Raw genomic sequence first — 21,281 nt, forward strand, 5'->3', positions numbered from 1 at the left:
AAACAGAAGAGAGAGTTACTGGTTATATTGTTTCATAAGAGAGAAAAGTGATATATATATATTTGGCAGAGGGGACACATCCTGATACTGTCACATGGTTTAAGATAATAAAAGCACAGAGTCTTWATTTGTTCTTGCTGTCATCTACCCTTTCTTTATATTTACCAAATAGATGACTACTACTACTAATTTTCTCAAAGTGTAGGTCCAATTGTGTGAGGCGTTCATGTTTTCTACGCCCAAAAGCAAGTGGATTTTTCTGATTTCACATCTGTTCTGCTACAACAGCCCAAACAAACTCCTCCTATCTTCCCCCCCCCCCCCCCCCCGTGTGATCCCAGAGGCGTGCAGAGGGCCAGAAGAAGGTGATGCCCTCGATCTTTGTATTCCAGGCCTTCCTCGTACAATTTCTGGGAACTCCTTTCCGCAGCTACTGCCAGCCTTGACGGTATTGTTTTTTCTAGGCTACCATGAAAATCCGCAGAAATCTTCAGGCTTCATATGAACAAAATTTCCAAGCAGAAATTTCTGGGAGAGGCCAATTTTTATGGCAAGCCTGAGTGTGGAAGGTCTTGCTTTCTTCCTGGCTTCTGTTCATCTGCACAATAACCACTCTCCTGCCTGTGCCCCTGTCTTTTTCCCCACCTGTACACCTCAAGAGACGTTATCAAAATTTACTGGAAGAGCTGAGTTTTATGAATTATCGCAGGAAAGGGGGCGCCTGGGGAGCGGGAGGCGCGCTGAGGGGGGGAGGGGGGGCCCACGCTCCCGCCCCTCCGTGGCCGCTGTGGTTGYCGCAGCAACGGCCGCCGCCGCGGTTGAGGCAGGGCGGCCGCCGCGGAGAGATGACGTCGCACCGAGGCATTCGGAGCGAGGCGGAAGTGGCCCGGGCGGTACGAGGAAGGGCTGCGCGGGAGGTGTGCGGAGCGCCATGAGCGGGGGCGGCCCCGCGTCCCCCGGGCGCAGCGGAGCGGCCCGGCTGCCCGGCGACAGGAAGCGGGAGTCGCTGGCGGCCGGGACCCCGCTCCACCCCATTATAAAGGGTAAGGAGCGGCGTCGGGCCGCCTCTCCCGGGAGCCGGGCTGCGGGCTCGGCTGTTGCGGGCCTCGGTGGCCGCCGGCCGTTGGCGGCGGTTGGCGCCGCGGGAGCCGCCCGGGCAGGGCTGCGGCGGAGGGACGGGCCTGCGGGTCACAGTCTGCCCTGGCCTAAGGCAAGACGTAGGCATGAAAGTTCAGCAGAGAGAATTTTGGTTTAGTGTTAAAACTTTTCGGCTGTTTTTGCGGTGCCATAGTGGATTTGCCCGTTTGGGCATTGCCTTTCTTGCGGGTTAGCAGTAAGTTAGACCCTTGTCAGGTGAACGTAGTGGAGTGCAGAGAATTGGGCTAACAATCCCTTAGTAACTTGGCAGCCCTCTGTGATTCTGTCTTAAAGTTAGAGACTTAAGAAATTAGTTTGTTTTTCAGAAAAGCTGTTACAAGCTTATCTTTTGACACTTGAAACTCAGTGTTCTGGATAGCTGTGTGGCTTTATTTTAGGAGGCTGTATTTACAGCTGTTTTGGCCGTGGGGTCCTGGCCACTGTCATGAAGCTTCTCCATAGATGCTCCTCTAAGAAGAGCTTCTCCTAAGGACCTGGGTTTTGTGCTAGTTAATCTGCACTTAGAAATATTTGAACTCTTAAGTATTTTATCCTAAGCTTTATTTACTGTAATCACGTCATTCGCTAAATTTGAAGTCATCCTTCAGTACTTTTTTTGTGAGATGGGATTAAGGTTATTGGTTCAGATACATGTCGCCACAGCAGAGAGTGAGAACTGCAAGGAGCAAACAGCTGGGGGTGGGAGAAAAAGTAGGGTAATTCCTTTGGATGGCAGCATTGGTTTAGTGTCAGTTTAAAGTGTTTATGGAACCACACTGTATTTTTCTTGGTCAAGTCTTTGTTTGATATGCTACCAGAGCTCTTGTAAATTAAATATGCTTTTTCTTTAAAACAGCCAAGTCTATTTCTCATTATATTAGCATGTGTGTGTGTGTATATACGCATAGGCATGCATAGATATATATGCATAATGTTATAAATGTTTTTTTTAAGATTAAGCTCTTTAGCCCTGGGATACAGGGAAGAAGAGAACACTAAAACACTGATAGTTTTCCTTTGTATTGAGCTTTCCTTTTGTGTCTCACTGCAGAAAGCTCACACATCTTAAGCTGTGTATCTGTGTAGAACAGATCTTTAGTTCAGCACTGTCTCAAATTTTTACTACTATTAATAGTCAGATACAGAAGCTGTATACTGAAGAGGAGGATTGAAACAGAGGCTGAGACAAAGAGCAACTGGGGGTGATGGTCACCTTGATCCTACTGGTGTGGGGGGAAGAGAACTAGATGGATCCTGTGGGTCAAYAATCTTTTGCACAGCTGATGTCAGCAACATGGTTTCTATGACAATGCAACACTTTGAGATCAAAAACTGCTTGGAAGAGGCAGGATCCACCTGACTAGGTGAAGCAAAAGTATCTTTGCCTACAGGCTGGCAAACCTAGTAAGGCGAGTTTTAAACTAGGAATGATAGAATGACCAATAGTCAAGTGAGGAAGCGATGGACTGTGTTGGCAGACAAAAAGTCTGGGGTGACAGGAACAGAAGGCGCCTTGTAATCAACAAAAGGACTGAAATGGAGTCAGCCCAAATATATGCCCATAAATAAGGAATTGTCTATGGGACAGCATTATGGGGGAAGCTCTCATRCCCTTTCTGGAAAATCAGTATGTTTGGGTGCCTCTCTAAAGTGCCTGGCACAAATGACCGCAGTATGGGGAAGAAACAGGAGGAATCAGAGGTCTTTGTGCCTATTCTCTTGTACAGGGCTATGATCTCATTGGGATAATGGAAATGTGGTAAAATAGCTCACATGCCAGGAGTGCTGTGATGGATGGATACAGGCTCTTTAGGAAGGACAGTCTGAGACAACAAGGAGGGGGAGTTGCCCTTTATGTGAGAGAAAGCAGCAAGAATGTGTGGAGCYCTGCCTAGGGATGGGTGAGGGGCCTGCTGACATCTTATGAGTCAGGATTAGTGCAGACATATAGATGATGTTTTAGTGGGTATCTGCTATAGATTACCTGAGCAGGAAAAAGAAGTAGGTGAGGCTTTCAGACAGCTGAAAGAAGCCTCACATTTGTAGGTCCTGATCCTCATGGGAGACTTCAACCACCCTAGTAACGGCTGGAGGGACAGCACAGCAGGGCATAAGCAATTCACAAGGTTTCTGGAGTGCATTGATGACAACTTCCTAACACAGGTGATGAGGAACCAATAAAGAGAGGTGCTCTGTTGTATGTAATGTAATGTATGTAACTTAAAAACAAGGAAGGACTGGTTGGGGATGTTCAGGTTAGAGGCAGCCTTGGCTGCAGTGACCATGAGGTGATGGAGTTCAGGATTCTGCAGAGAGGAAGCAGGGCAGAAAGTAGGATCACAATCGTGGGCTTCAGGAGAGGAAACTCTGGCATCTTCGGGGACCTGCTTGGAAGAGTCCAAGGGGATATGGACCTGGAGAGAAGAGTGGTCTAAGGGAGCTTGTTTATATTCAAGGATCACCTCCTCCAAGCTCAAAAACAGTCTGTCCCAACCAGCAGGAAATTGAGCAAAAGTGGCAGGAGGCCTGCAGGGATGAATAAGGCGCTCCAGACAAAATTCAAGCATAAAAAGGAATCACAGAAGAGGTAGAGGCAGAGACAGGTGACTGAGGAGGAATATAAAGATCTATGCAGGGATGGGGTTAGAAAAACTGGAGCCCACCTGGAGTTGAATCTGGCAAGGGATGTGAAGGGCAACAAGAAAGGCTTTTACAAATACCTCAGCAGCAGAAGGAAGGGTAAGGAAAATGCAGGCCTGCTGCTGAATGTGGCAAGGATGTGCTGACAGAGGTCATGAAAAATGCCAAAGTATTCAGTACCTTCTTTGCCTCAGTCTTTACTGATAAGTCCAGCCTTCAGCAATCGCAGGTCTCTGAAACCAGAGGGAAAGTCTATAGCAATGCAAATTCACCCTTGGTGGAGGAGAATCAGATTAGGGACCACTTAAACAAACTGGACACTTACAAGTCTATGGGAAATGAGGGGGTGTACACACTAATCCTGAGAGAGATGGTCAGTGTCATTAGGAGGCCATTCTCAAATCTCTCTGAAATGTCATGGTGATCAGGAGAGCTTCCTGAGGACTGGAAGAAAGCAAATGTCACTCCTGTCTTCAAGAAGGGCAAAGAAAAGGGTCCAGGGAACTACATGCTGATCAGCCTCACCTTGATCCCTGGGAACATAATGGAGTAACTAGCATGAAGGACAAGGTGATCACAAGGTGATCAGGAGTGCATGGATTTACAAAGGGAATATCAGACTTAACCAACCTAATAGCTTTCTAGGATGAGTTGACTGGCTCTGTGGATGAGGGGAAAACAGTGGGTGTTGTTTATCTCAGCTTTAGTGAGGCTTTCAACGTTGTTTCCAATAACATGTTCATATACCAGCTGATGAAGTATAGGCTGAATAGTGGACAGTGAGATTGAAAACTGACTGAACTGCCAGACTCAGAGGGTTGTGTTCAGCAGTGTGAAGTTCAGCTGGAGGCCAGTCACTGGTAGAGTACCCTAAGGGGCCACCACTGTTCAACATCTTTGTAAATGACCTGGATGATGGGACAGTGTGCGCCCTCAGGAAGCTTGCAGGTGATAAAAACTGGGAGAAATGGTGATGCAGCAAATGGTTGTGCTGGCATTCAGAGGTACCTTGACAAGCCGGAAAAATTGGCAGGGAGGCACCTCATGAAGGTCAACAAAGGGAGGTGCCAAATCGTGCCCCTGGGGAGGAATAACCCCGTGCACGAGGACAGGTTGGGGGCCAACCAACTGAAGAGCAGCTTTGCAGAGAAGGACCTAGGGGGTCCTGGCGGACAGCAAGTTGACCATGAGCCAGCAGTGTTCTCCTGTGGCAAAGAAGGCCGACTGCCTTGTGGCCTRCATTAGGAAGGACATAGCCAGCAGGTGGAGGGAGGTGATGCTTCGCCTCTGCTCAGTCTTGATGAGCCCAAGTCTGGAGTGTTGTGTCCAGTTCTGGGCTCCTCAGTACAAGAGAGACACGGACTTACTGGAGCAAGTGCAGCAAGGGGCTACAAAGATGACTAAAGGATTGGAGCATTTGTCACTTGAGGAGAGACTRAGAGAGCTGGGACTGTTCAGCCTGGAGAAGCGAAGGCTCAAAGGGGATCATATCCGTATGTGTAAATAACTGATGAGAGAGAGTAAAGAAGATGGACCCAAATTCCTTTCTTTCTTTCTTTTCTCTCTCTCTTTCTCTCTCTCTCTCTCTCTCTCTTTTTTTTTTTCTTCTTCTTCCTCTCTCTCTTCCTTGTTTACTGTGAGGGTGGTTGAACACTAGTTGTCTAGAAAGGTTTTGTAGTATCAGCCCTTGGAGGTGTTCAGAATCTTACTTGGCGGGGTCCTGGGCAGCATAATCTGGGTAACCCTACTGGAACAAGGGGGTTGGACAGGATGATACCCAGAAGTCCCTCCCAACCTCAACTGTTCTGTGATTCTGTGAACACTCACCTTCGTGGAGAAGTGGCATGCAAAATATTAATTTGTTGTGTTTTACTCAGTTGGTGATTTGTTTAATAGATAGAATGCCCAACAGATATTATCCTGCTTTTCTTTTAGATTCATATATATTTTGTCAGCAGTAGTACCTCTTGCTTTTAAATGGTGGTATGCTACATTGCATTGTGTAGCCTAGTATGGAGTGAGATGAAGACTAAAATTCTGACTTTCATTAATCTTCTAGATGTTGGGGAAATTCATTCAAGACTACTGGATCACAGACCAGTAATTCAGGGGGAAATACGTTACTTTATTAAAGAATTTGAAGTAAGTATTTTTATCTCATCAGGTGCTATAGCCTGTCATAGTTTGAGACTTTAAAAAAATTTAGCATCTTTTTTGAGAATATAGTATGTATGTAAATTACTTCAGAAAGATTTGACACCTTTTGCCCRCAGATTAAATATCTGTATTAATTATATTAATAAGTACAGATTAAAATATCTACTGTATATGTMTGCATCTTAAATTTTAGTAAACAAGGCAGTAATTTTTGGTCTTTTTATTTAAAGATAATAGAGAAACACATAAATATTCTTTCTTGCAAAAGACTGGGAGCAATAATGATGAGGGAGAATGATGTGGTCCTAACACCTTAGAGAGTTCTAAATTGCTCAAGAGAAATATTGTAAGCAGATGTAGTATTTCATCTGAGAGAAACCAGCTTGTGCTTTAGCTGGTTTCATCTAGCACAGCTGTCCTTTAATTTTGCTTTAGTTTTTATTCTGCGGAAGAACGTACTATTACTGGAAGAGAAGAGCAACAGTTTATGCAAAGTAAGAACACCATTCAAAACAGAATGAATGTTATCTGATTGGCTGCAAATAAGACTGGAGTATGGCCAGTGTAAAAGAGGTTTTATAGACAGCTTTACTTTTGAAACTGTAATACAGGTTCCACAAGATGGCAGCAGAAGTTTAGAAAAGTAGAATTTTGTGCTAATTAAAGGCTGTAACTAAAAGCCGTTCTTCGTTTCTAAAGAATATGGGATTTAAAATCTTAAAATTAGTCCTGAAAATGTAGTATGTAGTTCTGATATTATTGTAGTGTGCAAAGATGATTAAAACATGTCATTTTAATGTCATTCTTGTTTCCAGTTATAGTTGCATTTCAAGTAGATCTAATTTATCTCCACAGTGGTTTAGGAAAATAAGAGTGCAAACCAAGCTATCATCAGATCAGTATTATTTGGATCTGAGAGTCATAAGGAATGATGTATCTTCTTTGATTTTTTTCATAAATAAATTATATGATAAACAGTTTTACATGCCTTTCCATGGAAAGGAAGATTGAAACTTGGATTACAGAAATATAAAAGCTTTTCTCCAGCCCCAGGGCTTCGTTAGATTCAGTCTAAATTCATGTAGTTTTCTTGTTGTATCCAAAATCTGATTCCCTTTCTTACAGAGATTTCATGTATTCTTAGATCTGTGCTTGAAATTTAATATCTGGTTTATATTTGGGGGAAAAAATGGGAAAACAAAGGAATACATATGTTTTTGAAGCTTAGAATTTCTTACAAAAATTACGCTTATCTCTAACTTCACAGTATCAGATATTTTTGTAGGCCCCTTCCTTTTTCTTATTTTTTCCTTTCAATGATTAACATCTAGTGTATAAAGATTTTTTTTTTGAGTGGGAGAACATAGATTTGCATTCAGAAAGTCTGGAGTATACCTAATGAAGCTACTTTACTTCTCTGTGCCTCTGTTTCTGAAGTTTTAAAACGGATATGTGTGTGATCCACTTGCCTACTTTAAGTGATGCACTGTGTGTTGCTTTATGATTAGCAACTTGCAGTACAAGAATGCATGTCTGCAACTCTACCTGTTAACCTAAAAAACAACAAAGGTTTAGAACAGATTTGTATTGTATTAAGGAAAGTGCCAGTGAAATTCAGAGTAGAATTAGTGCTGTGGCATCAAAAACTAGATTTTTATGTAAGCAATCAAGCCTGAACTGCTTCTTCTAATAAATCATGATCAGCAGAGCCAGAAGGGGCATCTCTTTAATCAGCTGCTTTATGTTATCTTTTTCTCTTGACTTTGTTGATTTGCTTCGATGAAAACAGTCTTAGTTGTCTTGTTTTAACTCTGTACCATATGAAATCTGGAAAGTCAAGACATCAAGAGAGTAGTATCACTGCTATATTATTTCTCTATAGCCCCTCAGTTGCTACAGAGAGTTGCTCAGYTGCAATAAAAATGCTTCAAGTTATAAAAGTGCTTTTAAGTTCTATTTCTCTCTTGTTTTTGATACAGAGGCATGTGTTATAAATTATATATATACAACATTTTTTTTCACACTACTTTTTTTATTAAGAAATACGAATATATCTCACCAGGACCAGGAGCACTATTGAAAGTATTCCTGTATCTTAGTGGCAAGAATGGAGCATTACTCCCTTTTTTCATAAAACTTATTTTATCTATCGTACTAAAGAAGTAGGGCAACACTTTAATGAACAATGGTACAGTCTGCTTAGATAAAGCTACTGGTTTACCAAGTGGCATCTTATTTTGGAAAGTGGAAATTCTTGTTTGACACTTGCTCGTTAAGTCACTTTCTTTTTATTTTGTATATCTCATATTAAAACCAGATAGATGATATGTTTAAGGTAGGCCATTGAGAATTGAGAATGGTGTGTTGTTGCAAAGGTTGAAAAGTCTCACTACAAATAAATATTTAAGTAGGGCCACAGATAGCAACAGCAAATGAAAACTGCAAAATATAAAACTCTTTTCTCTTTCAACTCTTCTGGCAGGAAAAACGTGGCCTCCGAGAGCTAAGAGTACTTGAAAATCTGAAGAACACAATCTTTGAGACAAATGAACATGTTCTTCCTAAGTGTGAGCAAGCTATGCATGACAATCTAAGCAAAGCATTCGAGAGATGTAAGCAAGTAGTTTCTTATTTTCGTTACTGCACTATTTTAAGGAATAGTATAGCTTGGATTTTGGATTCAAAATATGGTTTGTGGAAGAATTGTCATCTTTAGATAAATTTTCTGTCATTGATGTGCTTTGTTCTCATCTCTGTGGAATTTCAAAAGGGGAACAACAGGGACATATTTTGCCATTTATTGTTCCAGCCAATACAATTCTTGTTAAGGTTACGCTGAAGTTTCACACTGACTACAATAGAAACTATTTCAGGTTGGTTTTCTACTGTGCACTTGCAAACAAGGGTAGTGCTGCATGTTGGGTAAAGCCACAGAATTTTAGTTTTCTGGATTGTTGCAAGCAAGTTGCAGTGCAAGCCTCAAGTTTTTTGAATTTATGTGTGGGAAAGCATAATACTGATTCCCTTTATTTAAAGCAAAATTTTGCAGATGTATAAATATGAAGTATGATGATAGAGTTGGATATTACCTTTAGTCATGAATACTTATATGCTAATCTTAGTTACATAATTACAGCCATCTGCTATTTCTTTTATTCATCAGATTTGAAAAGAAAGAGTTTGTAATCTGTTGTACTAATTTTGTCAGTATTTTTGTATTTTTTTTTCCTTATTCATTCAGCAGGACAACTTCTCAAAAAGATATTACAACAGGGGGTGTCTCTGTAAAGCTTTATCTGGAGCTAAGTTTATCCAGTTAAAACAAGTCAGTATAGGGGTTTTGTGGTTTTCTAATATTTTACATATAGTATGTTGTATAAACATTTAAATTCGTATAACTATTTAAGCAGAATAATACAGGAAGGTGATGCTGCAGATATAATAAAGGTTAAAAGCAAATATTTGAAACTTAAAATTTAACTGTCCAGATAAGGCATATTATCTTCTAAATGGCAGTACAACTTTTGTATTGCTCTCTGACTTTCTAATGTTCGACTGTGGGATCTATCATGATCAGTTCTGCTTTAAGATAATGACAGGTGAGTATGGTATTTCATAACACTAGACTGTACTAGTAAGAGAAAGATGACTGCTTTGGAGAAAATAGTTGATTTCATTCTACATGTTCATACAGTAAATGCTAAATAGGTTTGGAAAAAACCTCTGGATAGAAATACAGCTCCTGTTCCTACTGACAAATTTTCCTAGGTTTAGTCTCAGAAAAGAAGAGGCTTCAGGATAAAAATGTTCTCCATGTAGATTGTTTTTACTAAATCACTTTTCGTGTTTGCTAGGAGAAAATAAGAAATGAAAGCAACTAAACTGTAGTGCTTGACCATCTGTTTTTACTTACTGACTTGCAAGGTTTTTAGATCTCTTCTAAGGTGCTGAATAGTGTGCTTTAGCTTGTCAGCAACTTGAAGAAATGTGGCCACAAGAGGACTTAAGGACTTCTCATTTTTTTTTAACTTCTGGAAAGCACAAGGGTTTAACTTAGTCATGAACCTCCAAACAATTATGAATGTAAAGCATTTCCTGCAAATATTGGCAAATCTTTTTCTTGCAGAGGTAAGTGCTAGAATGGGTAAAAAGCACAGTGTCTGCATAGAATATTTGACTTGCAAAAGCCTCATGTCTTTAGGCCCCTTTCAGGTGAGTTTCTCTTTGATTTAGAACATTAGATTTATCTTTTGAAATTTCTTCGTTTTAGTGCAAGCTGCCAACAATGCAATCCATAGACTCCAAGAGAAGGAGCATGAAGAAAGGAAGGTAAAGGATGAATGGATAGATTTTTTTATCATGTGACTGAATAAGACTGTCAAATGCTTGTACAGCAAGTCTACTTGCCTTTAGTAATTACTTCAGTAAAGTAAAACTTGGAAATAAATTTTTCTGTATTTTATATACTTCTTGTAAAACTTCTTATGAAGTGATTTCTGTACTTATAAAACACATACTGCAGTGCACTACTATATATTTTAAGGGGCAGGAGTGTAATGGATCCCTAGCTCTTCCTATAATCTCCTGATGTGTGGAAACTTTTTATTTCCTTTGCTTTACTTTCCCCTCCTTGCTCAGAGTATAGTAATTGTCACATACAGGGAAAGTTTAAATAAAAAAGTTTATTTTCTGTGGAACAAAAACACCTACTAACTTACCAGAATGGAAATGTAAATCTTTCCTAGTTAGCTGAAAACATTGAGCATATTATATGTATTGCTTGTTGAAAAGGAAGTGTTTTTTCACTTGTGGATGGGTTATTTAATGAAAGGCTATATTATAGGAACATGTGAATCATTGGAATCTTTTCAGTTGGCTACACTTTGCTCATTGAAGTACATGTGCTCTGAATCTAAAATTTGGAAAATTATATGAGAAATTAGTTTCACATTTTCCCATTACTCTTTCAGGATTGCATTCCAGTGTTATCTTTTTACTTGCAAAATTGTAGTTATAATCATGGAGTGGTTTAGAAAAACTGAAGACATTTCTTTGGCTATCATGCAAAATAGGCTGTGCATTGATTTATGTTAACTGATAGTCATATTTTTCTTTCCTTTTTGTAATCAATGAAGGTGGCCAGTTCAGTTTGCAGTAGAATGCTGGTACTGTGTGACTAGTGCAGTACTGAACCTGAAGTTTGTTTATGGTGTCTTAATACTGTAGTGTACATATTGATAGAGAACTGAAGTAGGAAATTCTTCTTACAGTTCTGCTGCTTGATATTTTTCAAGTAAAACTTTAATGCATTTTATAACTTACTAAATGACTGTCTATTTTATGAGAATTATAAATATTCTTTTTTAGAATATTAGCTCTATATTTTGTTTTGGTTTGTTTTTTTTTGATATGAAATGGAGCAATACTGATAGCTATTATTCAGGTATTTTAGTGTTTCTTTTAAGCTTGTATAGTAAGACTTCTTGGCTTGAAACGTTCCGAATGTGTTAAGTAACACACAGGGATAGGGAACCTTTTGGAATTGTACGTACAAGTTGTCACTTTAGTTCTGCAGCTTGAGGGGAAATACCTTTTCTTCATTCTTTTTCCTCTGATTAAGTTTTGTAAGGAATAGCATTTTTGTAAGATAYAGTGTCAAGTGGTTAGTGTTTGCAGCCAGGAGCTCTAAAAATGTTTGGGGATAAGGAATTTTTTCTCATTTTTAAAGAAGTCCAAAACTTTGCCTAATTAACAGCCATGGAAAATTACTATTTGTACTTCCTGGTAAACTTTTTCAGATGAGGTAAAACAGGTTTCTCCTATGCAGCAGGTGATGGTAAGTACCAGTTGTCTTCCCTTAGTCTGTCAGTATCAATTTCTTATCTAGTGCATAGCAAAAGCCTAAAGTATAATCCACTATTACTGACAGATAAACAGCCTTTTAGTTCAAGTAATAGAAACCTACAGCATGACAGGAAATACTGGATTATCTAACACTTAAGACATTGCAGTTTAGAGCTAATTATTGAGACACTTTTCTGATTCCTAGCTAAATACTTTACTGGTGTCATACAATATCATAAATTGACTAAGGCTTTGATTTGGCTCAAGTGTACATTTATACTGCATCTCTACCATATTATAAAAGTCATGAGATTTTACCTAACAACATAATCTGTTCTTATGAAGCCTGAATATGTTGTCATAAAATCAGCTTCTGTCTTGTTATCCAGCACAGGTATTGTTTTGTTTTCTAATTGTATAAATATTTCTTAGACACTTCTGGTTGGATGAGCAAAGAGTAAAACCTTGTACAATTTCTGAGGTGGCTATGTTGTGCTTATTAGGTGGTGTTTTCTGATTATATCTGACTTAAAGGCCTATGTTCTTTATTTGTTTTTACGTATTAATTTAGACTATACTTATTTTACAACCTTATTCAGTTTTAGTATTGAGAAGATAAAAAGATAGGATTTAAAATTAGGCTATACTCTGAAATGTTGTTCTGTGAAAATACTCTATTTTGATGTTTGTATGTGCTGTTCTTTGTGAAATTTTGTTAGAGTTCTCCGATTTGCAGCCCTGCACCCTAAAAATCAAAATTATCTGTTTGTTTTATGAATCATCACAAGTAATCCAAAATTTGCAATTAGAAGTTTTCAGCTGTTCAGGAGTTTCACACATCTTCATTTCATTTCAAATATTTTCCTAATTGTGTATGGACCACAATTTATTTTAATCATCTCTTACATAGCTCTGCTGTTTTTGCRAAGTTAAAAGTTTAGAACTAATAAAAATTAACACTGAATCACTGTTCCTTTTATATTTATTTATTTRTTTCTATGAAGAAAAGGGACTGTGTTAACATCAAATTGTAGTCTGCACGTTTGAAAGTGCAGAATGTTTTCCTTCTTCATGACTGTTAAAATCGTTCATTTAACAAATCAGAAGATGGCTACACTGCAAAATCTTTCTGGAAAACTTTAGAAAAACTCTTTCTTCTACCTCCTAAAAATACGAATATGTGTTTATTCAGAATGTATGCTACATCTTGTGTTGTCTGAATATCAGTATGCAAAGGGAATTTCAATTTTTCTGTCCCTTTCTGTCTTATGTCACTTAATCGGTCCACCTACTGAAATTCTTTGGATTATTGTGTGGCTTGGAAATTAAGATGTTTGGTATGATTCTCTGACTTGATGAATTCAAATTAAAAAAAAATACACACGCGTGCACACAAACTCCACTGTTTTATTCTCTTCAACCTGCACAATAGCCAAGCAGGTAAAGGATATAGTTCTGTATTCCTGTAGCAACTGACTAAAAAAGCACATAAGAATACTAAAGTGCTTTAATGTTCAGGATAGTTGCAGGCATAAATTGTCTAGAAATTAATTTTTCAATGTAGCAGAAATTGGAAGTAGATCTCCACCATGAAGCCATCAAGATAAATGCCATAAGCAAAAGAGCAAAAGTTCTTTCTTTTTTTTTTTTTTTTTTTTTTTTCCCTCCCTACCTGCCTGATTAACATATTTGGTTAAGGAAACTGAGATATACAGGAATACTCTGTAGCTTTGTAGCATCAGGCCTGTGTTGTGAAGTGGGATTTGTGAACTATTTTCTTTGAGTAAAAAGATAACTTGCCTGTAATATTAACATCTCGAAACATGGACTACTGTGTGTATGGCCAGCATGAAGCATTTGGGAAGCTGATGTTGGGACCAGGGTGTCTGGAGATGTAAAGCATTTCTGTGTTTAGGTGGTAGCTACCAGAAGACACAGAATCTTTTTTGGACTCAAGAGCCTAATATGCCAGTTACAGAGCTAAACCTTTTGTAGGTCTGTGCTCTCTGGATAGGTTCTCTGTCCACTGTTCTCTTAATTACTGCAGGGAACTGGGTGTTGTCCGAGGCTGTGGTAGTACATTACCACTTTGGAAAAAATTAGGACAGCATCAACAGCTGACAGCATGAAGCAGCAACAGTTTTTCTGGGAAGACTCAAGCTTGCGTGATTGGGTGTGCAGATGACATACCTCATGGAAAAGAACAGCCATTCAAATAATATATTGTATCTTAATTGGTTATTTTTTCTCTTCTTACATGTGGCTTCATAAGATGTTATGTTTATCTCGTGCATATAGGTTTTATTTTGGGGAGAGCAATAATTCACTGATTTATCCTCTAAGGAGTGATTTTGTTTTTTAACCTGAAGTACTGAGACACAGTAACTGGTTGCTCAAAATGCTGTTAAATATTTCTTGAATGCAAAGTGTCTGAGAACGTGGAGAAGCTGGAATGTGAATTACTAACAATTACTTTATTCATGATGAAAGAATTATTGGAATGTTGTATGTATCAATATCACCGAGGTGATACAAATCTCCAGAGACTGATCATTCTTACTGTTGTCCTACTTGTATAGGCAAACTGTAGGAGATACCTAGAGCCTGAACTTCTTAATTTTCAGTTCATATTTCACAAGAGGAGAAAGTATGTATTTCAAAGATAACTTCATTGTACACAATTTAAGAGGTGTATTCATGCTGTTTTTTGATTAGCATGAGTCAAATGTACAGTGAATTAATGTGCCTTAGCTAGGGATCCTGAAATTTAAGAAGACAGTGCTATTTGTATTAATTGCTATTTAATTTGCTAGAGGTTATTCCTTAGTTTTTGAGTCACCAGACTTTGAGGAGTGAGAAATGTAATACAAGGACATTGACAAGCTTCCTAAATAACAAAAAATGGAAAATAACCTGAAATTGTATTTCCTTAAAATGAAAATATTATTTTCCTTACCTTTATGAAATCAATTAGAAATTGAATTCCAGGCAGATTATCATATTCTACACACATCACATCACTGATGCACAGATCAAACACTGAACTTCATAGTATTGGATATAAAGAGGACATGGGAGAAATGGAGACCACTGTAGTAAGAAAGCAGAAAGCGTGGCAGGCCTGAAGGTTATTTGCTGAAGTACAATGTGGAACTTGTACTGATAAACTGAATCTTTTGATGACCCATTTTTATGCTGGAGTTGAGTGTCAGTGTCCTGCACAGGAGTTTGTGTCTTCAAGAAGTCACTCTCAGTGTTCTGCTGAGGGCGAGGCTGTACCGCTATAGGAGCCTGTTACAGGATCATTCTTGCTTGTTTGCTCTAGCTTATGTTAATTTTATTCTTCTGATTTATAAAGTGCTTATTATTCATGCTTATAACTTTTCACTGTGTTCAAAGCTCAAACTGTTATCATAGAGAGCTGTCTTATTTCCAGCGTAAACCTTACTCTATAAAAGTTAGTTGTTATTATTTCAGCAGAGTGCTGCTTACATTTATATATTTAAAGGATAAGCAGTTACAGCAATTGCTCTTTACTGCTCTCTCTCTTTTTTTTTTTTAATTTATACCTAAGCATATATATTAGGCAACCTACATAGCCTGGCTGCATCACTGGCTGTAGCATTGCTTTATTTCTTAATGTCACTTCTCTTTAGCTTTTTCCGGCGCAAGACATTGAGAAAGGGAATGGAAGAGATTTGTTTTGGAGGAGAAAGGAGTTTGTCCAGTGTTTTTGGTAATATAAACTTAGCTATCTCATGCAGCTTAAATGTCGCCAGTGGTTTTAACACCTAAATCATTTTGTATCCTTGGTTAGAAATAGTGCTGTGGAAGACGCAAATAACAACATGAGTTTTATGGGGGTTTTTTAAGCCATTCAAGTGCCATTCAGGAGCACGGGTTAGTCAAGAATTGAGTGGTTAAGGTAGGCACTTTGTCAAAAGCAGYGTGTGATTCACCAGCAGTTTCAAAAACTGAGGTGAAGTACAGACACTCCCCTCCTCCCCCGCCACATATACAGATTTTTGCTTTTGTGTTAGTATCTAGCACTGTATCTGTTGCAAACGAAACAGATCTTGTCTTAATATTGGTACAATGCATATGAAACACTGCATGGCAAAAAATAGTGTATTTAAACTGTTATGTTTCATCTTAAAGAGCAGAACATATCATGTGGTACGAAAGAGACTATATAAATGGTTTTCCATTGCGTTTAATTTACTAAAATACCAGATGTCTAAAAGAATGAAGCTGTATAATAGTATATTTGTGCTCTGCAGTTCTGTACATAGAAAAATAGTCATTGTTGATCAAAAAAGAGTGAGCCCTTTCTTTTGCTGGAAGATGGAGCAAACATAAGAACAACTGCCTTATGATTTATGACTTCATTAGACATAAATCACAGTGAGAGCTAGCTGGCTAAAACAGAAATGGTAATTGCCACATTCAAAGTATTCAGTATCTATGTTATTTTTGTATTTCAGTTTTTCCTTTTTGTTTTAGAGGCTTTTTCATCAAGACTTGTATTGGACTGTGTTTATCTTCCATGTCACAGTGTAGTGGAAGTGTTCTACTTTCAAAAATTTATTCTAGTATGTAAAAACACATTTCAGTAAATGAGACATTCAAGGTCACAAGTGTCAAGAAAAGAGGAGCAGTATACTGAAATGTTGGCTGACATGTATGATTTATACATGCTTTTATTAGCCATTTTATTTGTTGTGAAATGCAGAAGTGTTCTTTTATTTAGGTGTATTTGACATTGCAAGCAGTAAGAAAATAAATGTTGTGTCCTGAGTGTTGAAGTGAATCCTTTAATTTCTAGTGGTGCATGTGTACATAGGTAAGGGACATACATAACTCACTAAAACATTGTTTTGTCTACCATTCACCAATGTGAAATATAGTGGGCCTAATATTTTCCTCATAACTCAGCCTATGGTAATGCTTCCAATGCATTTTTAATCTGTATCATACATAATGTGGAACTGCACTCACTTGCCATGCAGTAAGTGCAGTTTCCCGGTTCTTTGACTTTTCTAGCTGGAGAAGTTGAAGACCCTTTGAAACAAAACAGCTACATTTTATTTAAATTATTAATATTTTGGTTACTAAGAAGCTATCTCAAAACAGATTAAAAAAATATTTCTTAAATGATGGACTCTGCGTCTCTTTGAGCCAGTGCACAGCTTCTTTCAGTGCTAACCAACCCAAAAATAATTTTTTTTTGTCCATTCATAGTGATTTTTTTTTTGTAACTAGAACAAGGGCTAAAAACAGTGAATACCACGTTCCTGAGATCAGAAGTTYATTTTAAAAGAGAATATGATTTTGTGAGATGATCCATATTTATATCAGCTGCACTAATGGAATACTTCTAATATTGTCAGTAATCAGAGGAGCAAATAATGCAACAAGTACATTCTTCAGATAATAGCAGAGGTTGACTAGTAATTTGAAAATGACTTTCCATTTATATAGCTAACTTTCTATAGTTACCAGACTGCAGCATAGAATACTATTTCTGCTAATATTACTATATGAGACATTTTAAACATTACCATTTCTTCTGCATTTATTATAGCATAAATAGCTATCTTTTTACTTTGATCTTCTACTGAAGTAAAAACCCATTTTCTCTAATATGTTAACATTATATAGTTTCATGGCCTCATTAAACCCACTGTTTTAGTCTGGAAATGATTATTAAAACTTCCCATTTTCCTCCTCTCAGCTTCAGACCGACAAGCTAATTGCTGATGAAGAGAAACGCATTTCCCACTGGGAGACATTCGTGAAAGAACAACAGAACAAACGAGCAGAGGTGGACGAAGAGCACAGAAAAGCTATGCAGCGCCTCAAAGAGCAGTATGCTGACATGGAGAAGGAACTGGCTAAATACGTTTCTTTTTAAGACTTTCTTTTTTAGTAATTCTGTTTATATGCCATTACCCAGTTGCTTCAGACTTACCAAACTGAGATTCTTCTGGAAAAAAAAAAGAATTTCCTCTATGAGTTTGATATGGGAAGAAAAGTTTTGCATACTTTCGACTTAAGTGCCTCTTCATGCTTGTTCAGGGTCAGTGGAGTGCCATTATTTCTTAGTTTGTTGGAAAGTAGAACTACATTGTGCAACTGCATCAGCTCAGAGTTGCAAACCAGAATTCCCTGCCTTGTGCAGACAGTACTGTATCATTAGGGGAAGTAGAGCCTAATGTTATGTTAAGTATCCCAGTATGCAATCACAGCCCTTTCCCAGAAAGTACATGCAATAGGTTCCAGCCATAGTTAGCTGAGAATTAACTGGGAAAACTATAAATCCCATTCATAGATTTCAGGAAAACCAGCTTGTGTTACAGAATACAGTAGGTTTTGAAAATTCAGTGATGGAAAATCTCAGTGTGGTTTTAAATCCAGTAATAATTCCAGATTTGGCATTTGCATCTTAAGTATCATGAAGCAGAGATGAGATTTAATTTGTTTTTGCTAACAGACTAATAAAAGTGGCTAAGTTATCTTGGACAACAAATAGTTTTCTCTCCCTGTAAGTGTCTCAGACCTCTCTTTTTAAGCATTACTATTCCAAGCAAAGCCAAAACAAGTTCAGAGGTAATCATGGGAAGCACGCTGGTCTTTGTATTACCTTGTAGCTAGTACAGTATTTATCTTAAATATTTGGTATGGTTTACTGTTGGTTTACTTAACAGATAAACTTGTCAGAACTATCTTAATCTATAAAATAATTGAGGAAAGATTATTTTTCTTTATCAGTGTAACAAATGAGCAGATTAATGGTAAGACCTCTGTAGTACCAATCTATTTTCTTACTAACTGTTAAGGAGTATGTGAAGCTCCTGTCGCTATTTTCGTTTATTTTAAACTTGCATTTAACAGCAATATAACTGAACAATTTAACTTAATCCATTCATTAACAAAGCAAAATGAGACATTGTAGCTTAATGAAATTTGCTGCAAGCTAACCCATAGTACAGGAAATATCTTTTCATGTTTTAACTGCTGTGCAATATAGAATGGAAACAGGTAAAAATAAACATAATTTACCCTTTACCTGTATTGGAGCAGCAATATGCCAACAATGGTTACTTGTGTAAGTTTATGGCTTGGTGTCAAAGCTCCATTCCTGGCAGCATGTTGATAGTGTGATTAAAGTTAGTAGATGAGATGGAATAAGTATTTGAGATTTCTTTCAATAACACTGAATTCCTGCCAAGCTGCTCTGTCTGCTACTGTAGGCCTGACAGCTTCATCAATCATCATCAGGTATCTGGACTGAAAAGAGGACTTACCGACACTGGGGCATACTGGAATGTTGTTAATTCTCTGTTGTGGATGGAAAAAAACGTGGATGTCTCCAAAGTATCCCACACTTGAAAAAGAGGAAAGCCTCTTTTAGAACAACTCCTTTTTAAATAGGAGGTGGCTTCTGTAGTATTTTTCAGCTTATGTATCCTCTAATGAGTGTTATAACTAAGCTCAGACTTTCATTTATGAAGAAGAGGTTAGTGCATGTTTAGAGTTGAGTCTAGGGTAGTCTCTGATTGTTTTGAGGACAAACTGAAAGTGACTTCTCTCTCAAAAAATGTATATGTACTCAAAGCCCAAATATCTTCATAATAAAATGCATCTAACTATATTCTGAATACATTTTATTTTTGCACTGATAATCTTTATTAAAATTTAGATATCTCATTAACTGTGCACTGGAGCTGTAGAATTTAGTATTCCTCCAATTTGAGGGCTCTTAAGCARTGATACAAGTCTTGCAATTTGGATGTTCACTGGAAAATAAATATTTCCAAAAACTTCTGGGTCTAGTGCTCCCAATTCTTTGAAAACCTTCTTCTAAATACTGGTGTTGAAAATGTATTCCTTTTCTAGGATGATACAGGTATTATGCTAAAAATCACATTTCTTCATTGTCTGTGCCTGGCTATTGGCCTACTATCATTCATTGGGCGACAACCTGAAAAATATCTAATCCCAAATTCAGTGGCTTTCACTCTTTTATATATGATATGCTGTTGTTTTTGAGGTGCTTTGAAATACATAAATTGCCTTTGGAGAAACTTGCCAACATTTACAGGAAAACGTATTTTTCTGTCATAGCATTAAAAAGAAAGAAAGAAAGAAAAGAAACCAAAAACCTTACTATGTCTAATCTCTTTTATCAATATAGAACATATCTGACAGATATGGTAGCTACGTGGTACCTAATTTTAACATTTTTAGCAAAGTGAGAGTGTGATCTGGTTTGACACAATAGTGTTCCACAGTGTTTTTGTAAGATTCAAATTCTGTTTTCCAGCAAAGAGTCTTTACCAACTGGGAGAAATAGAAAAGAATAGTTTCAAAGTTGTTTTATGGCATTTGTTCATGGAAGTATTTTAGCTTATACTTGCAATGTTTACATGATTAAACTTTTTAATAGTTTACTTAGATTCCTTGAAAAACTTCAAGGAATTATTTAATCCCTGTTAAACWTGATAAAAGTTTACATTGGATCCTAATAGGAGCTGAATCAAGTCTTCAACTTTTAATTAAATTTCTAATGCCTAAAGTGAATTTTGCAATCCTGCCTTTCACCAGAGTACGCATATAACTTTTGTTTAACACTGTTTCACTGGACTATACGTATAACTGTTGTTGGTAGTGAGTAGTGTGTTTGGATGTCATGTAATCACTGGAATATTCGTGTAATCTTTCTATTCTAACATATTACAGAGCAATAAAGTGGTGTTCTATTCATATGAAAACAACTGCTAGTGTGTTTAATAACGAGCTCAGTAGTTGAAGAATTACTTACATTTTTGTCTACTACCATCTTGTTTTAAAAATTAAATACTTTTGTTCAGTTCTCCTTGAGATATACTATACCTAAGGTTTCACACTTTTTTTAATCTTGAGAAGGAGAGAGAAAGCTGATTTATTTGTTCTCACTCTGCTTTCTGTGCTAATACTAGGTAATACTTAACACTAAGTAACACTAGAAAAATCCCATAATTACAGATGGAGAATTGCATATTCTCTGTCACTTTCATTTATAGTTTGAAAGTATGTTTTTTTCAGTAGATAAATTAAATTGCAAATAAATGAGTTATGGATTCAGTTGACAATTGGTTGATGATTGTTACAGTTCACCCCGAACTGAAAAAGCTTCCGATGTGTCAAGGCTATGAATTTCAAGATTTACAAGTATTCCCCAGTAGATGTCAGCACAAGCCTGTTAAGGAAAGTTGGAAAGCCCTGTCTGTGTACAAAGTACAGAATGTAATTCTTTCTGGGTTCAACTGTAATTCAGTATTTTGTATAAGACATTTAGTGCATCAAATGATATGCTTGTAAATTAAAAAATAACACTGCTCATCAACAGTATTTTGCTCCGATAGTCTTCAGAAAAGCTTACAAAAGATCATTATTAATATGATTTGTATAACATATGGTGATGTGAATAATGTCATCTGTTATACTTGTATGTTCTGATT

The 21,281-nt window shown here is 37.5% G+C and overlaps 1 protein-coding gene across 1 annotated transcript; it reads left to right on the top strand.

Moving 5' to 3' along the window:
• Positions 1 to 867: 867 nt before the first annotated feature.
• BLOC1S5 (biogenesis of lysosomal organelles complex 1 subunit 5) lies at positions 868 to 19,604 on the top strand. The gene is made up of 5 exons (XM_085321707.1): positions 868 to 1,043; positions 5,837 to 5,919; positions 8,417 to 8,546; positions 10,205 to 10,263; positions 17,513 to 19,604. Exons 1-5 carry the CDS (start codon positions 932 to 934, stop codon positions 17,690 to 17,692), a joined length of 564 nt encoding a protein of 187 aa, XP_085177833.1. The 5' UTR covers positions 868 to 931; the 3' UTR covers positions 17,693 to 19,604.
• Positions 19,605 to 21,281: the final 1,677 nt, after the last annotated feature.

This window comes from Rhea americana, unplaced genomic scaffold, assembly GCF_003343005.1.
Source record: "Rhea americana isolate MKP2758 unplaced genomic scaffold, rheAme1 scaffold_70, whole genome shotgun sequence".
NCBI lineage: Eukaryota > Metazoa > Chordata > Aves > Rheiformes > Rheidae > Rhea > Rhea americana.